General features: G+C 52.9%; 4 protein-coding genes and 1 non-coding gene across 5 annotated transcripts; 2 read left to right on the top strand and 3 right to left on the bottom strand.

Moving 5' to 3' along the window:
• Positions 1 to 1,193: 1,193 nt before the first annotated feature.
• QC761_106210 (uncharacterized protein) lies at positions 1,194 to 5,187 on the top strand. Its single transcript, XM_062873883.1, has 4 exons — positions 1,194 to 1,412; positions 1,474 to 3,585; positions 3,697 to 4,030; positions 4,085 to 5,187. The coding sequence occupies exons 2-4, from the start codon at positions 3,582 to 3,584 to the stop codon at positions 4,386 to 4,388; spliced, it is 642 nt and encodes a 213-aa protein (XP_062736969.1). The 5' UTR covers positions 1,194 to 1,412; positions 1,474 to 3,581; the 3' UTR covers positions 4,389 to 5,187.
• A 497-nt stretch (positions 5,188 to 5,684) lies between these two features.
• QC761_0006620 lies at positions 5,685 to 5,774 on the bottom strand. Its single transcript has one exon. It is a non-coding gene; the product is annotated as a tRNA-Tyr (tRNA).
• Positions 5,775 to 6,333: 559 nt separating this feature from the next.
• On the bottom strand, positions 6,334 to 15,882 carry GDB1 (bifunctional 4-alpha-glucanotransferase/amylo-alpha-1,6-glucosidase). The gene is made up of 3 exons (XM_062873882.1): positions 11,194 to 15,882; positions 6,748 to 11,131; positions 6,334 to 6,687 (listed from the first exon to the last, which is right to left on the bottom strand). The coding sequence occupies exons 1-3, from the start codon at positions 11,421 to 11,423 to the stop codon at positions 6,586 to 6,588; spliced, it is 4,716 nt and encodes a 1,571-aa protein (XP_062736967.1). The 5' UTR covers positions 11,424 to 15,882; the 3' UTR covers positions 6,334 to 6,585.
• On the top strand, positions 13,870 to 15,730 carry GPD1 (glycerol-3-phosphate dehydrogenase; the record flags this gene model as incomplete). Its single annotated transcript, XM_062873881.1, has 2 exons — positions 13,870 to 13,885; positions 13,995 to 15,730. The coding sequence occupies 2 exons, from the start codon at positions 13,870 to 13,872 to the stop codon at positions 15,728 to 15,730; spliced, it is 1,752 nt and encodes a 583-aa protein (XP_062736968.1).
• Positions 15,883 to 16,343: 461 nt separating the features above from the next.
• QC761_106180 (uncharacterized protein) lies at positions 16,344 to 17,684 on the bottom strand (the record flags this gene model as incomplete). The annotated part of the gene is made up of 1 exon (XM_062873880.1): positions 16,344 to 17,684. One exon carries the CDS (start codon positions 17,682 to 17,684, stop codon positions 16,344 to 16,346), a length of 1,341 nt encoding a protein of 446 aa, XP_062736966.1.
• Positions 17,685 to 17,705: the final 21 nt, after the last annotated feature.

Genomic DNA, 17,705 nt, shown 5'->3' with positions numbered 1-17,705 from the left:
GATAGGGCAACCAAAGCTCTCTTTCATCTAGATCCGAATCGGCATCGACAGAGAGGAAGAGCCCAAGGCTCTCTTCACACCCCGTCCGATCGGCCCGATTTTCATGCCCTCCCAGCTCAATATGCGCCAAACAGATAGACATATTGTTCAAAGACAACAGACGTCATTGTAAACCAGCAAAAAATCTTCAGTCTCACCAACAGCCACGTTGTCACCCACTCTCAAACATTTCCCCATTTAGGCGCCGACCATGAGCCTCGGGAGACACACCTGAAGGGTGGCATGAAAAGCAATGAAAAAAGGGTTTTTTTTGGTTGATTGTATGACCAAAGCCTGCAAGAATTGTATAATGTTTTACCATCATGTCACCGTCTGATCTATTCAGCCAAACCCAGCAGACCTGAAAACAAACCTGGGTATATCCCTTCAAGTAAACCCTCACCGCCAGGGCGAAAGGCTGGGGGTATGTTTCCTCATTTGACAGTGCGTCCTGCCAAATGTCATGTATGTTTCTCCCCTCTTGACATTGCGAACTGTCTCTTTTATCGCCACGTTTATCAAACAAACCTGGGAAGCCGCGGTATTGGTCAATTCCACACCTACCCCTAGGTAACCTCTAGGCGCCTATCAACCTCACTTCGGAAAGGACTGCCGGGGGCGCCGGGGGTTCCCGTCACACAGAAAGCCCATCACAGCACGTGGTCGTGGGTTGGGGGATCAATCCTTAAAAGGGGTGACACACACACACACACAGAGAGAAAACCAGTCTTGATAACACCAGGCCATCCTCATGCGAGAAAATCCAGAAAAGGAAAGAAGGCAACTACTACCGGGCAGCTTGTTGTTATACCTCGGAGCCGAGTGATCTTCTTTTGCCACAGCGGCAGGCGAAGGACAATAGCCAAAGAGGCAAGATTAGACGTGTGAGATTGGTACAGAACTAGAGGATGCCTGATCTAGGTACTGTTCAACGTTTGATGAGGTCGAGGAAGGATGGGCAGTTATTTCTGGAGGGGCGGTATCCTACAGAATCTAGGGTAGGGTCGAAACCCATGCAGGGACTTTCTGGGGAGGTGTTGCGGAAGGTGTAGCCGCGGGTCGGGCGATTTTTCAGATTGTGGCTGTTTCTGGGTCTTCTTAACAGCTGAGTGTTTCTCTCTCTTTTTTTTTTTTTTTTTTTTTTTTTTTCTGGTTCGTGATGTGCTGGTTGTTCACACCGACCTTGCTAGAGGCGAGTTTGACCGCACCGAGGTCTGGAATTTGACCTTTACTTTGGGTTCAACCTTTCCGCCATGTCATCATCCGATTCGGGAATCTTTTGGTTTGTTGTTGCTCACTTCGAGTTTTGACATAATCCTTCTCGCCCAGGATCGGAGTCTAACTTCCTGATGTGTTCTCCATGAGTATCTGAGGTACCTCAATCTTTCCTCAAGCATGAAGTCCTCATATAATGTCAAACTGACCAATGTCCAGTCTTTTCGAACCCCCAACGAGTTCCCGACTGCTGTCCTATACACAATATCAGCCACATAAGCTGAACGCCATGGCCAAAAACGCATGTAGGTTCACTCCGATGAGGCATACCGTTCCTGCTGCCGCGCGGACATGATGCCCGGTACCTTGCATCCCCCCTCACACCTTGTGGCTGTTAATTAGCACTGGTCTGACGTTATCCCTGGGCCCCCGACCACCAAAGCAAGGACGCACACAAACACGAGCGATTATTACGTGAGCTATTACATACACCCACCACCCTATACGGATGCAAAAAAGAGAAATATCAACCTTTTGGGTAGGTGGTGGTTTGCATATTTCAATAATGCAACGTTATGGCTAAAATGCGAAAAAAGGTCCAGGCACGAACGGCACCGAAGCAGCGAACGGTGAATCGCCCCGGCGCGTCCCAGCTGATTGGTGACGCTCTGGGTAATTGTGGGGTGTGGAACAGGGGCCCACGAAGCATGTACATGGCCCGCTTTTTCCCGCTGATGGCGTGTCATTGAACGCTGAGAGTCGGTTGATGTTTTCGTCCGGTCGAGCCGGATCCTATTAAACTTGGTGTTGGTTGTGTTGTTGATGGTAAAAATCCTGCCTGGGCTTGTCATGGTTGGGACTTGTCATGCCATGCCCTGCTGTCTGGACTTTTGTTCTGTCTTGTTTCGCCTCAGCCTTCCAAATGTCTGAGAAAGTTGAACCATGACGCGAATCGATTGGAGGCGCGGGGTCCCCTGCCGAGACACCTTGAGGGCTGAATGAAGGTGAAATCAAGGTGGGCTGAAGAACGAAGGAATGCTCTAACGCGAACACGATAATCACCGGCCCGGGGTTACGTATAGAAGAGGTAATTACTTCCATACGAGAGAAGTGAGCGCGGCGCCCTCACGCCCACTATTTGGCCGCTATACCAAACGTGCTACGGTCACGTTGAGGGTGTAGGGACCTAAGGGCCCGTGCTGCTTGGCCCATGCCATTGAATTGCGTTGGATGCCACGGTGATCACTCGCCATGCGTTGGGGTGTCAGTGGCCGTCAGTGTGTGTCTAGACACTGCCAGGGTGCTTCGTCAGCAGCCTTCACAACGGACCCGCGCGTTTTGTGGCATTTGATGAATGTCGCCCAAACGAAAGGGAAGCCAGACTAGACCGCCAACCGCTCCTCCACTGATTCACTACTTGTGCTTGATCACTCAGCCCATCGGACCGGGTCACCGACCCCAGCCCACCCGAACTGCTTGTAGCTAGCGACCGATTCCAGGTTGCAGCCCGCCAACTTGTCTGACCAGTGACGACCACTCACACCCGCCTCTCACTCGCTGATTTTCCTATTGCCTCTGCACCACCGCCATTTTCCCTGTTTTTCCCTTTCCCTCTTGCTCATCCACCCTCCCCTCGTTCCCACCACCACCAACGACGCTCGTTATTCGCGCCATTTCGACGGCGACAGTGGATTGAGGAAGAAGGACGAATTCAAGGACCATTCGCTCGCTCTTGAGAGATCTGAAATTGTAGAAGGTGGCTCGATACGGATTACAAGCGACGACAACATCCCGACACTTGCATCTTGGCTTCCTGGGCTGTTTTCTTCGGCTTCGACAAAACAACGAATCGACAAAGACTTGGCCGACTCCAGAAACGGAGCTGGCAGTATTTGAGAGGGATACCAAGGAAGGAAAAGCGTCTGTTTTACCGATAGCGACGTCACCCAAGTGCCGACGACCGAACAAAGACCCTCTCCGAATCGATCCAGGACGAAGGAAACAAACAACAGCATTTGTCTGCATCCCTTCTTTTCTTCTATCTCTCCGACGTTCCCGGTCGCCGCAAGTTTAAACACTTTCCGGGCGCCTGTCAAAGGAGAATTGGCTTTTCGGACGACAGGCGGGCGCTTGTGTCAAAGTCACCAGCCCTCCAGGCGATCGGTTGGCTGTCCTGCTGATCACTGCATCGTGGTTTCCTGCAGCCAGCAGCGGTTTCTTTCCGTCGAGATTTGCGATACATCGACAGCCTCCCATCGTCAATCAACAACATATTAGCTGCAGGCACTTTACACTAGCTTCAATCTTGTTTGCCAACATTCTTCGCAATGGGTACGTTCAACTGCCATCGCTCATCTCCCTGAAGGACGTACTGCGCAACGTCAATTTTGAGATGTAACCGACTTGTGTTTCCCACAGACCCGTACTGACTGTTCACTGCAGACATCGTTCTTATTCCCGAGGGGCAGCTGCCTGCTTGTGTGAAGGATTGTGGTGTTCTATACGATGTCAACGGAGGCTGCGTACCACCAGGAGCGCCTTCAGCCGACAACAGCGTCTACAATAGCTGCTTCTGCAACGACCCTAGATTGGCGGCCTGGAAGACTGGCACTACAGGAGTATGCCCCGATGCGTGTGCATCTGACCCGTCTGCCTACTCGAGAATCCAACAGTGGTTTTCGGGCTTTTGCTCCAATGTACAACCCACCACTGCCGGGCAACAAGCGACGTCCACATCGACAGTGCGGCCCGCGCAGAACTCTACTGGCGGCACCTGGTAAGACGACGCTTTCGCGATGCCCGAGACTTTTTGGCTAACCAAGGCTTACAGGATCGAGACACATTACCAATGGGTAATTTTCTTGGTGATCATGGTGGTGGCGATAGTCGGTATCTGGGTTGGCGCCTGCATCTGGAGGAAACGATACCTGCGTAAGAAGGACCGCCAGTACGCCTTGGGTGCCAACCTCGCGCATGCCACCGAGTCAGGGAGAGTCGTGCCAAACGAAAGCAACTCTGGGTCAATTCACCGTCCATCAGCCGGCATGTTCGAACCAGCGCCCCTCAGCGCTGCCCGGGTTTACGAGGAGAAGCCGAAAGAGAAGAAGAGGTGGATTGTCAAGGAGAGGACGTGAGGGGCTCGGGAATGAGTGGTTTTTTCTGGATACCAGTCCAACATCATATTGAACCGCATCGACTTCATCAGCAACTCATTACGCATTGCACAAACACAATACTCTCTGGAGACACAGAGAGGTATAGACGTAAATAACACACAGAACTAAACACCCACTATATCACCAAAACAGTGCGGTGTGTGCATGGGACGGATTGGTTTGGGAAAGGGGCCCAGAGGAAAAACCAGGTTTCAGGGATCTTTTTTTTTTTTTTGTGCATTCGAAGTGAAATTCTCGATGCATTATACCCCATCACTCTCCTTTATTTTTTTTCTTTTGGGTTATTCGATGTTTTTTCCTTCTAATTTTCGTTCTTCTCACGTAGGTATTTGAAACAAACGCAGTATAATATCTTTTTGTTTTTCACCTTTTGTACCTTTCCTTGGAACGTTCCTCACTGCATTGTGTGTGTGCTGTGGTTGGTTCAGGCGGGTATCTACCAAGCAAGGAGATATTGGGAATGGATGGACATCCTTTTGGTGGATTGGCGAGTCACTCCTTTTTTTTTTGCATTATTGATGATGGGGAATGAGCTGATTTTGGATGGGACACGTGGATTTTGGGTTTTGGTTATACCTACACGCTCCTTTTTTTTTTTCTTTTTTGGCTAGGGAAAGAAAGGGGAGTGAAGGGCGTTGGTGGGAAAGTCCAAGTATAAAAGGGGTTAGGTATTTACATAAAGTGCATACCGTTTGATATGGAGAATGGAGAGACGAATTCTGTTGCTGAGAGTGAGATTCCTTGGGTATAGTTGTGGTGAGGCGGTGATGTTGCGAGTTAGCAGTGGTGTGACGCTGTTGATGTGTCGTCGTTGCGCGCCCGTTGCGGCACTGTGAGACAAGATCAAGGCCTTGAAAGTTTGGTCAAGACGCTTTTACAAAGCACAGGCATACTATTCATGAGATGAAGCATTTTGGACTACTCTTTGGGGTCGGTCCTCTTCTGAAGTCAGCTGAGCACTCTCCACCCCCTCTGCACCACACGACGTCCGCTGTGGCGTAGGCTTGGCCAAGCCCCCAAGACTCGTCATCCATCGAACCTCAAAACCCACGCACGCCCCAAACAGCCACATCAGGACCTTCTTTCTGGCCTGGGTGAGGAGACCTACCCAGGTGTTGTTTCAACAGTTTTTCGCTCAGGTTTGTACAGTAGCAGTTTAACCCCGACTCTGGAACAAAAAGACAGATCGAATTCGGCGTGGTCCTCTCAACATAAGCGCAATTCTAAAACGAACAATGCAACAAACAATAAAATCCCCTTGTGGTGTAGTTGGCTATCACGTTCGGCTGTAAATGGCAATTTATCGATACCGAAAGGTCACCGGCTCGATTCCGGTCGAGGGGACACAACTTTATTTTTTATCAACTGTTTTTATGCACAACTCTTTTTTCCAATATATATATATATATATATATATATATATATTTTTCCCCCTACACAGCCACCTTTTTGTTTCCCTTTTGCTTCCTTTCCTACTCAGTTTAGAAGGACACCCCCTTTCCGCTTGTGAAGCTGGCTGAGTGCGTAGCGACAGTCTGGGCTACCCCATTCGGATGTTCACCCCTTTTCTTAGTTGCTCTTTTCTTTTCTCTTCTCGTACTGCTTCTTCATTCTACATTCAACCAACGATTAGTAGGCTTATCATCGCGAGCTCTCTCACATTCTCCTGTTTCAGCACACAAAACAGACAAAGTCCAATCAGATGTTGCGTTTGCTTTGGTGCAAGATTACCGCTGCCGTCAGCTGACATACGTACCTTGCCCAACCATTCTGGACAGAGGAAGGATGCTGCATGTTGAGATGGGCCTCTATCAGCACCACTTACCAACGGCGATTATATATCGAGAAATAGCCCACATGCCTTATGCAATAGTTCAGAGGCCTTGGAAGCAGGCAATAATTTGGTCATCAAGAGAGCATCCAAGAGGGATCGATCCAAAAATTCTTTGCTAGGTAATGTAATCCGCATGCACCACAAAAGCCCCAATATCTCGGGCATCGACTGTACCCATTTCCCATTCCAATTTACCCATTCTATGCTATGTCTGTTTTTATACCTGTTCCACCAACCCCTCGAAGAAAACAAAAGACCTCCACCTGTGTTCCGTCGTCATCATCATCATCACCATCATGGCTACCACCACCAACCAACAAGCTACCTCAGAGGCAAACTCTTCGCCTCCAAAATCGCCTGCTCCTCCGCAGCATCCATATAAAGATCAATCAAGCAACCCGCCGACCAAGCCTGAGTAGGTGACTGCATCCAGCATTAGCACATCGTCATCATCAATCCTTATAACTTCAAAAAGAAACTCACAGAATCAGCACACTCCTCCCCCCCCTTCTGCGTCAACTCGGTCAACCCCGCCCATGGGCTCCGCTCAATCATCTCTTTACACCCAATCAGTCTCCTCGTCACCTGTTGGAACGCCTCCGTCCTTCCTTCCGCATCCTCCTTCCCCCTTCTCATCAGATCAAACTTGAGCAGCGCCCTCAAGAAGAACCCCGTAGGCCACAGCCACTCCGGCCCCTGGTGATAGTTCCTCCCTTTACTCGTCGCAAAATCATCACTGTCCTCACTGTTGCGGTAATAAGGCCTATAGTTCAAATCGCTCGGGTCAAGCGTAGCCATGCCCGTCGGGCCGCGAAGAGCAGAGTCCGCAATGCAAAGCGCGTGCATGGCATGCTCAGGGACAAACAGATCCGGGGCGGCGGTCATGGCAATGGGGAAGTTGGGACGGAGCTGGTAGTCCTCGTATTCCTTGCCGGATTTGTACAAGTCCTTGTAGATGCCACGGCGGTTGATGATGGCAGGGTTGACGTCGTAGTCCTTGTCGTCTTCGGAAGAGATGGGGACAAAGTAGCAGCGCTCAAAGTTCTTCTTGATGAGAGCGGCCCAGTCCTTGAAGGTGATGGTTGAGCCGTCGGCTTTTCTGACGCCGGATTGGTCGTGTTTGCCTTGCTCGTGGAGGGAGGCAAACCACTTGAGACCGCTGTACAACAGACCGGTGATCTCAACGGCGGCGCCGTCACGGGGAGTGCCCGGGACGCCCTTGGAGCGAGCTCTTTCGCTTTCGCCCATCTTGTCCATCCAAGTGCCGCAATTGTCTTGGTTGCCACCAAACACAAAACCGTTGGACCAGTCAACCTTGATCTCTTGGTTGAAGCCATTGTCACTCATCTGCATATCGAGGTTAGGGCCGGCATTGGCCTCGCGGAACTTCATGCCCTCGGCGTGGCGCTGGAAGACCTCCTGGATGATCTCGCGGATGGTGCTCTCCTTGCTGTAGGCACGAGGGTCGGCGGTATCAAAGTAGGCGTCGTCATATGGCAGGAACCGTCTCTTGACCTTCTCGTCAAGCAGCGACAGCCCATCAGGAACGATCCGAGTATAGTCTTGGATGCACTGCAAGAAGAACCAAACAGAGTCTCTGGCGTTGTATCGCGGAGTGTTACCACTACCGAGAAGGTTGGGGATCATGCCGTGCTTCAGCACACTAGCAAAGGCACGGATGTGTTCCTTGGCCTCATCGAAGCGACCGGTACCGAGGTAGAGACCACGGAGAGAGATGAAGACGTCGCGTCCCCAGCAGCGAGCCCATTCAACAGCAAAGTGAGGAAGGCCAGCAGCGAGCGATGGGACCAGGCGATCAGGGTATAGCGAGGCGGACTTGACAAGACCAGTCTGCTGAACGCTCACCATGCTGAGGCTTTGGAGGAACCATTGCCCCTTCTGAACATTGTTGTTCATGAGGGAAATGCCCCTTTCGAATGCAGCCATGTACGCAGTCCTGAGAACCAGGGCAAAGTACCGCGGGAGAAGGAAGCTAGGAATACCACGGATGGCATCGAACCGCTCCTTGAGCCAGGCAGCAGGCTTACCCAACCGCTTGTAGTTCTCCTTCTTGGCCGCACGCTCAAGTCTACCCAGGGTATAGTCCAGCGCCCACTGTCCATCACGAAGGTTTTGGCACAGTGGGTGAGCCAGGTTATTGTCCCTGATGATATCCTTCATGATACTCCACCAGCCCTGAAGACCAGCATAGACAAGCTTGCCATGTCCGGGAATGTCATAGACGCCATCTCTCCCCTCGCTGGCGTCACGTTCTTCCGGCTCACACTTATACAGAAGGAAGTTGAGATCAACCAGGTCAAGCTCGGCCATCGCAGCCTTGGCTCCGGACGTGACAAAGGTGTCCAAACCACTCGAGTGCTCCGCCGCGGGGATCCAAGTCTCAAAGAGCGCAATGCTGCCAGGAGGGAACTTTTCGCGGACAGTGATAATGGTGTCTTGGCCCTTGACCTCCATACGAACGCCAGGGAGACCAATAAGACGACTGGGAAGGCCACGGAGCAGCTTCTTGTCGCTCAGAACCTCTTCCACAGCCTCTTTGCTTGCATCAACCTCGAGCATCCAGCTACCAAGGTGTTTGGCTTTGGTGCCGGTCAGGTGGACGGGGTTGAAAGCGCCATTCCCGTTTCCATATCCCGGAAACGCGGTATGGGCAATGAGGAAGTATCCCTTGCGAGATACTGGGTGAACTCTGTGAACAGTGACATACTGATCTTCGTGGTGGATATGCGTCTCATCATAACCATCCATACCCATCAGGGTGTGGATCTGGTTGAGAAGCTTCTTGACACCAGCGATGCCACCCTTGCCTTCGCCGACCTTGACAGGGAACTTGGATGATTCGGATGTGTACAGTCTGGTCTCGTGGACAAGCTCGATCAGACGAGGGTAGATCTCGTCGTAACCCATGACGCTGCCGGTGGCACTCGCGCACATGCTGACAAGGGCAGCATTGGGCAGCGTGTCACGGGCATCACGCTTCTGAGCAGGAACCTCGTTATCGTGGGTGCAGTCCATGAAGAGTGCCTGGACAGGAACTGGTTTGATGCGGCGAATGATCTCACGTGTGTAATGTCCGTTCGCACCATTGGTACCGTTTGTGCCGTTGGTGTTGGAGCCACTGCGAACATCCGCACTCGAGATCTCATCCACCTCGAAGCTGCCAATGGGGCGACCACCATGACGGTGAACAAGACGACTCAGCTCGCCAGTGCTCCACGCCTGCATGGCCTCACGAATGAGAGAGCTGATGCCAAGTCTCTTGACAAAGACATAGTCCATCTCCTCGGAGCCCGTAAAGAGCTCGGCGACAACATATAGATTAGGTCTCACGCGGCGAGCCTCGTCGAGGATGTGCTCGGCAACGTGAAGAGGAGTCGAGTGGCAGTTGTCAATGCGGAAGCCGGCAAAGTACTTGGCTAACATGCGAGCATACTTGGTCATGTGTTCCCACAGCCATGGGCTGTCTTGAGGCCCGGCACCATATCTGAGCTTGGTGCAATCACCCCAGACGATAACCTCACGGCGAAGGTAGACTCGGGATTCAGGGCCGGCATTGTCGACCAGAGCATTTCCACCCCAGACCCAGCCGTTGTTCACAAGCACCAAGTCCTCCTTCCTGTGCTTTTTGGTCTTCTCATTCAGAGGCAGACGAGTGAAGTAGGTCTCAATCAAGGGGTTCGCCTGGTTGATCGGTCCAAGCTTTGGGCCGTTATCATCCAACCGGACATACTTGATACGGTTGAAGACCTGCTGGAGAGTATCGGCAACTTCAGCGTCGTATTCCTCGTAGAAGGGCACATTGACAACGTCTAGGATCTTGACAAGGGCGTTGCGAGCAGCGGCTTGGTCGGCAGCGCTGCCCTTGTTGCCTTCGTACTTGCCAAACAGAACGGATAAGAGGGCCGCAGCCACACTGGGGTCGGCACGTCTCCTAAAACGCTCTCCTAGACGATCCATGTTTTGAAGACCGTACTTGGTGATCCATTGCGCTTGTTCCTCAAGGGAAGTAGAGCGAAGGCCGTCTAGACCATGGCTGCCGATGGAACCGTCTGGGAAGTTGGTCCGGCCAACGACCCAAGATTCGACAGCCGCATCAGCATCCCGTTCGACGTCCAGAACATAGTACTCCCAGAGGCGGATCTCAGCAATGACCTCCTTCTTGATCGCACCCATGATCAGCACCAAATCGTCAACAGACTTGAGTTCCGTAGGCAACCCTAGGTCTCCCAGCTTGAAGCCCAACTCGAGCAGCTTGGTGTCCAGAAGATATGCCGACTCGAGCCATGGTGCTGTGGTGAGATTGTAGCCAGCTTCTGGGTGCTCCAGAAGCCACTCGCTGTTGTGTGCTGTGTGGTTGAGGACAATGTCGGTCAAGCTGAGAAGAGAGTGGTTCTTTTCGAGGCTGTCGACCAACTTCTTCACATCCTTCTCACCCCCAGGGAAACAGACTGGGTCCCACCCGAGCTGGTCGTAGAGACTGTATGGGGAATTCGAGTCACCTCTCACTTGCAATGGCGTGAAGTGGACCATGTTGTAACCCCTGTCGCTGATGCCACGGAGATGTTTCTCCCAGTCATTGGGATACTTGCCCATAAACTTGCTAATAATAGAGAATACGGACAGTGCAGGCAGCGGCAGCGGTTGACCATCGAGAGAAAGCCGTGGTGCAACATCGATGTAGTATGTTGGTGTCTGTTTGGTCTGGACCTTGGCATTGCCATTTGTCTGAGGCTTCAAGTTGTTTGCAAGGTCGGGCAGCTCGGCGTATGTGGTGTAAAAGGCATAAGCACCGGCTTCGTAGATGGGGATCGAGATCTCAAGTGTGCGGTTGAAATCGGGGACAAGCCTAGTAAAACAGATTAGTCTTTGTGGTACGACATGTATTGCATTCCCAGACAACAAACATACTTGAACTCTCGAAATTTGTCCCGGCGGAACTCTTGTCCCTGTTCGGGAATGTTAACCCACAAGCTGCCATGGCGGCAGATGCTCGATGTGCCCTCGATGGCAAATCGAATGGTCACGGGGTCGTTGGTCTTGGGTGCCAGATAGATGTACTCGCCGACGACCTGGGGCGAGCCATCATCGTTGAGAGGCAGCAGGTAAACCTCGTTGGAAACCATGGTTTTGGGGATCATGGTGAAAGAAGGAAAAAAAAAGGGGGGCGAACTTGGGAGCTAATAGGGAGCTGTAGATGCAGCTAGTCGAGGTACGGTATCCGTAAGGTACCAATGGTGATGGACGTTGCCCCGCGTCGGGTCCAAATGGTGCCAAAAAGGCAGATGATCTACCTCCTTCTTCTGTCTGAAAAGCACCAGATGAGACAGAAACAGAGGCAGAGAGAGCGCAGAAGTCGCGAGGACATCACAGAGAGAGCTCTACCCCGAGCTAAGTACGATTCGAAAGAGTAGTCCGACACCCTGTCGTGACAAGCCACGTCGAAAGCTGGTTCGCTACCTGTGGGCGGAACCGTCTGACACCAAGGTTAAGTTGGCCTGCGTGTCAATCGCGAGGCGCTAGGGAATCGGAGCTTAGCGGAGCTTGGTTCTGTGGTTCTCGGACAGCTTCGTGCGGGTTTGGATCGTTAGAGCTGAAAAGCAGGGAACAGCAGCACTGTAAGGGTATGGGGTCTCTATGCAGGGAAGAAAGCAGATGCAGAAAAGTTGGAAGGCATGGATGGGGTGAAGCCATTCCTATTCAACCTCCTGAGAGGCAGGGGTTGTGGGAGCAGCAAACAGTAACAGGGCACTTGGAAACCTACGCCGCTGTCTGCAGCCTGCAGGTCCCATGGGATTGTCCAGAGGCTTGGAGAGAAAAGACGGAAATGGAAGTTCAAAGGCGCAGAACGCCCCGGCTCGTAGGCCTATGCATGGGCCTGCAATATCCAAGAATACTGTAATGTCGTCAGATTGACAGGCACAAGCGGGCAACCGACAGTGCGGCCCGGCGGAGTCCTTGTTGGTTTCAATTTTCAATGGCACCAACCTATCCATCAAGCCCGATCGGAGCGGCACCTGAAGCAGAATCTCTTCCATCCCGCTCCAAGGTGAGCACCGACACCGAGAGAGTCCGATGTTTTCGCCCGTTCCCTATATAAATGGTGGGTGCTTCGAGCCTCCTGAGACTCGATAGCGGGGCAGTTTTGGTTTGATCCCAAAACATTGTGATAGGTGGCGAGCCTCCTTCATGAGCTCCGGTGGTTCCGCGTGTCAAAACCCGTGTCAAACTGCCATCCACTTGTCTATAGGAGGAGCTTTCCGTGTTCCCCTTGAATGATCCCACGTTGTTTCCGCCTGATGGTGATGGTGGTGACGAGGCCGGAGTGAGAAATATTAGCAGAGGCGTCGCCCGGTGCCCCGCATGTTTTAGCGCATCTCAGCGCCCATGTTCGATGACATCACGAAGAATAGAGGGGCTTGGCGAATTGCACGCCGTAGAGTTTAGACCGCTTGTTGACCCCCGCCCCGTGGCCCCCCATGCTGCGGCTGGAACTTGATCTGCTGATGTCCTCGGCGGCATCTTGGCAACATACAAGCCTCACGACAGGTAAGCTATTCGAACTCTTATAAGTGACCGAAACCGAAGCATTTCTTGGAATGTTGGAACGATAGCATCGTGGTATCGATCTTTGTTTCAATGATAAAGCGAGAACAGGGTACCTATGCAAGAGCCCTATTCCCTAGGCAAAATCCAGAGTCGGAAGTCGACAAAGTCCTGATCGAGCAACACCTAACAGATCGCAGAAGAATCGCAGAGGTCAGTCGATGGTGAACCTTGATGACCTCCAACGGCGATAGTTCTGACTCGACAACCACTATTTTGATTCTGCACCAACGGTGGTGGTGTTATATATCAACTCCAGACGACCCCGAGAAGCGAATGGTTTGGCAGCGAGCTTATGCACTTCCACCATGTGTGCATGTTGAAGCCCCATTCATCCTGTAGGTACTGATCCTGCAGAAACGCATGTCCCAGCAACACCGGCGTCCAAGCAGCGGCCCGACCCTGGCTACAGCACGAGGGGGATTCTGTCACGGACGTCCAAGTGATGCGGCTCAAGTCCTGGGTCGGCATCCGGTGCTCCGGGGTCCGTTGATACCATCTCGTATTGGAACGATCGCCATATTCACTGTGGTAATCGCGATAACAGCCTTGGTGTTGAAGGCCGAGGCATGGTTGTATTGCAGAAATTCTCAGCGCATGGGCAGGCAATTATCGCATTATCAGGAGCCGTTGCTCTTCAAGCCTCGGCAGAGTCTTGTGATCATTGTGAGGATATTTCCAGAGCGTGGAGGAGGCCCTCACGGAGATAAGGTCTGATATGGTGATAAGAGCCTCGGTGAATGAGAGATTCTGTATGTCGATTATGGCCGAGATGGCTTGGCGACCTCGGTGAACGGAGGTTTGAACGGTGATGGCCGAGGCGAGCCGTGTGTGGTTACGGAAGGCCCGCAATCACAAGCTCGCGCTGAGCTGTCAGCCACGACCTAAAATAAAAAATGGAAGGGAAAAGAGGCAGGCGGTGAACAATTTTCTGCCAATTAAGCCCTCCCTGGCAACCCCTTTTGCGTCATGCCTTTCGGAATGGGCCAACCGCGTCGTAGCAATTCCGGCCAGTGGCGGTCATCGAACCAGTGCACAAGCTGATTGACAAAGACACACACAGCCAGCAGCAAGAGACAGTTGAAAAGTCCCCTATTTGAATCCAGACCCCCTCCCCGCCCCATCTCACCGTCCCCGCGCCCGGCCTCTTTTGTTTTGGCTCATGAAGATACTACGACTAGCGGACTACAAGAAGAGTCCCAACATCCCTCGCTTGCTGCTTCGGACCATTTTCTCTGCTGCTTGTTCCATTCCCAAGTCTTGTCGCTTATCGCCCTTCCCTTGCTCGACGCCGGACCTGCCCCATTCTTCCTGTCGGAATATCCACTCGCATAGCGGCCCATCCCGGTACCCCATTCTCAAAGCCAAAGCCAGACCCTCACCCGAAGCCAGAACTTGCCGGCAAAGTCGTGCTTTCTCATCTCACCTCAACAATCCCAATCCCGATCACCACTGCGGCGTCGCTCCCTCTCCTCGTCCAACCCCGCTCCGCTGCCGCAATCTAGACCCTCTTGGTCTTGCTCCACCGCTTGGCTATTCCAACATCGCTGTGTCATTAGCTGCCCCTCTCACTCTTAACAACAAGCAGCAGCCGTCTCACCGCCGTACGACACACTCTCAATCCGCCAAAATGACCGTACCGGACTCTTTTCCGCACAAGCACAAGGTCGCAGTGATTGGATCCGGAAACTGGGGCACCACTGTCGGCAAGGTTATCGCTGAGAGCACGAGCGAGCACCCAGATGTTTTCGAGAAGGATGTTCAGATGTGGGTGTACGAGGAGAAGGTGATAGTTGACGGCGAGACTCGGAACCTGACCGAGGTCATCAACACAAAGCACCAAAACACAAAGTACCTCGAGGGCATCAATCTTCCGACCAACCTCATCGCCAACCCCAGCATCGAGGACGCTGTCAAGGACGCCACCATTCTCATCTTCAACTTTCCACACGAGTTCATCAACAACATCTGCAGACAACTCAAGGGCAAGATCCTCCCCTATGCCCGCGGCGTGAGCTGCATCAAGGGTGTGACCGTAACCGACGACAAGATCGAACTCATCTGCGAGTTCATTGGCGAGCAGCTTGAGATTTATTGCGGTGCCCTGAGCGGAGCCAACATTGCCAGCGAAATCGCCAACGAGAACTGGTGCGAGACCACCATTGCTTACAACACACCTCCTTGCGACCGCCACGTGGCCAACGGAAACGGACAAGCCAATGGCAACGGCAACGGGGCCTACGAGGAGCACCGCGACTCTCGTGGCCAGATTATCAAGACGAAGCTCACACCCGTCCCGGAAGGCTATCCCCCGCTGGACCACGAGGTCCTTCACACACTCTTCAGCCGTCCTTACTTCACCGTCTCGATGGTGTCTGACGTGGTGGGTGTCTCACTTGGCGGTGCGCTCAAGAACATCGTCGCTATTGCCTGTGGCTTTGTGGAGGGTCACGGCTGGAACATGACTGCCAAGACTGCCGTCATGCGTCGAGGCATGTTGGAGATCATCCAGTTCGCTCGCGAGTTCTACCCCGAGACCATCCAGCCAGCCACGCTCTGGGAGGAGAGTGCCGGGTGGGGCGACATGATTGTCAGCTGCACCGCTGCCCGCAACTGGCGGTACTCCAAGATGGCGGTTGAGCGCGGAGTGTCCATTCAGGAGATTGAGCGTACAGAGCTCAACGGGCAGAAGCTGCAGGGCATTTCGACCTCGCGCGAAGTCAGCAGCTTCTTGAGGGCGCGCGGTATTGAGGACAAGTATCCTCTGTTCAAGCTCGTCGACGGCATTCTGGACGGCAAGGTCAATGTTAATGACATTCCTAGCCTCTTCAGAAAGAATTAGGTTTCAAAAGTCATCTTTTTCTTACCCAGGACATAGGCATGAGGGACGGGCGGGGTTCATGGGGAGTCTTTGAGTTTTGGTACTGTCAAAAATAACATATATTTAACCTGCCTTATAGGCGGGTAAGAGGAGGGGCCGCAAGGACCGGGTTGGTATCGGGTCTGGGGACTGGGAAATGCATACCTTGTACCAACAAAGGTTTGACAGTTTGCATATGGCTCTGGCATAACGGGATAATGATGGACTACATGTCCTCTTTTTTTCTGAAAGTAGGGATTGTTCATGGCTACAAACATATACAATTGCTTTGGGCGAATCAAAATGCATTGCTTATCGGTGGAGAAGAGAGATGAATGTGTCTTTGCTGGCATTGAGTGCATATGTCCAAGTGACAAAAACAAAAACAAAACTCTAAACTCCTCGCCAGCGTTGTCTAGAAACTTGGGTACTTTGAGATGACATTATGTACCGTTGTTTACACAGAAACTGAACTGACGCTCGCGTCAGCCTATGGCTTTCCGAGATGTCTTGGTCCTCGGAAGATGGATGATATTCGATATCCACCCTCTTCGAACTTCTTTCCTCGGACTCTCACTCTCTTCATCTCCATGACCTACACCAACAGAACCCTCCTCTCGTCCACAGTCCCCCTCTCCCTTCTCCCACCGCCCCACCGTTCCCCGACCCAACTCCTCTGCCCGTCCGTCTCCTCCTCCTCGAGCGTCCTCTCCCCGTCCCCAAAGATGGGCTTGGCGACGTAATCGTAACTTGCCCAGACGATATTAAACAGCACCGTCGTCCCTGCCACGACCCACTTGGGCGCCCTGCCCTTCTCGTCACTGAACAACCGACCCCCAAACATGGCTGTTATGACCCAGGGCGCCCAGAAGCTGAGGAAGAGTACCTGGCCGAGTTTCTGGAGGCAGGTGGTTGCGGTGTAGGGCCGGAGGGATTGGAGGTAGGCTTGGTAGTCTTGGGGGAGGTCGTGTTCTGCTGCGCCGGTGGTGAGGAGGGAGAGGTAACGGGGGGAGGGCTGGGCGTAGTCTGCTTGCGGGCGGCGGACGGGGAGGAGGAGTTTTTGGATCCAAGAGGGGGGTTCAGGCTTGGGGCATTTGTCACCGTCACCGTCGTCGTTGTTGGCGGGGCTGCGATCGTCTTCTTTCGGCGGCTTATCTGGGGTATCGGGGAGGCGTGGGGCATAGAGCGTTCTCGCGAGGAACGGTCTGGGAGGGACGGGAATGTCGGGTTTTTCTGGGACGCCGATCGTGGCTGGCAAGGGGAAACATGGCACGAGAATGTCGTGGTAGCTTGCGCCGCCGCCTTCGGTGGTGATGATTTTGGCGTAGTCTTCTGCCGTTACTTCGTAGACTACGCCGACGAGGCCTTTGGTCCAGTTGATTGGTCTGCGCTGTCGATTGCTGGAAGAGAAAGGGGGCATCTTTGGGGGGTCAGGGAGGTCGGGCATGTCAGGGACTTTGGGGGGCAGTTTTGGAGGTTCTGGGAGTTTACGCAGGGCGGTGTTGGCGAAACATGGTTCGCGATATGGGAGACCGGGCAGGTCAAAGGTTAGGTCGAGAGAAGGGGCGGATACGTTGATTTGGCTTAGGGGACGGATGCCGCGCATGCCCAGGAAGGTCTTTGAGCACATGTTGGAGCCATAGGCGAGGTAGAGGACAGTATTGGATTTGGAGGGCTCATGGTGGGCGTTTCTGGTGAGGATTGGCTCGGTCGGGAAGGGCTCGCCGGTTGTGGGCACGGCATCGGCTTCGAGGAGACGGGTGGCCGGCGTGGGTGGGATTGAGGAGATGGGAGGATATGTTGGCTTGGATGGTCTGGCGGCCCAGGACCAGAGGACTTGGACATGTTTCAAACTCCAGAGAGCGGTGTCTTCTTTGGTTTCCGGATTCGATGGCGCAAGTGGGCCTGTGGCTGTTGAGGCTGCTTTTGGAGACATGTTGGTGGTTTTACACAACAG

The sequence above is a fragment of the Podospora bellae-mahoneyi genome, assembly GCF_035222275.1.
Source record: "Podospora bellae-mahoneyi strain CBS 112042 chromosome 1 map unlocalized CBS112042p_1, whole genome shotgun sequence".
Classification (NCBI taxonomy): domain Eukaryota; kingdom Fungi; phylum Ascomycota; class Sordariomycetes; order Sordariales; family Podosporaceae; genus Podospora; species Podospora bellae-mahoneyi.
This window is presented reverse-complemented; position numbering and strand designations above follow the sequence as displayed.

Bases quoted from the DNA above. Each gene is read 5' to 3' on its own strand.
- QC761_106210 (XM_062873883.1), top strand. The intron at 4,031-4,084 runs GTAAGACGACGC...CAAGGCTTACAG, and splicing joins AACTCTACTGGCGGCACCTG to GATCGAGACACATTACCAAT.
- GDB1 (XM_062873882.1), bottom strand. From the start codon at position 11,423: ATGATCCCCAAAACCATGGTTTCCAACGAGGTTTACCTGCTGCCTCTC. The intron at 11,132-11,193 runs GTATGTTTGTTG...CTGTTTTACTAG, and splicing joins GACAAATTTCGAGAGTTCAA to GCTTGTCCCCGATTTCAACC. The intron at 6,688-6,747 runs GTGAGTTTCTTT...TGCTGGATGCAG, and splicing joins GGGAGGAGTGTGCTGATTCT to TCACCTACTCAGGCTTGGTC.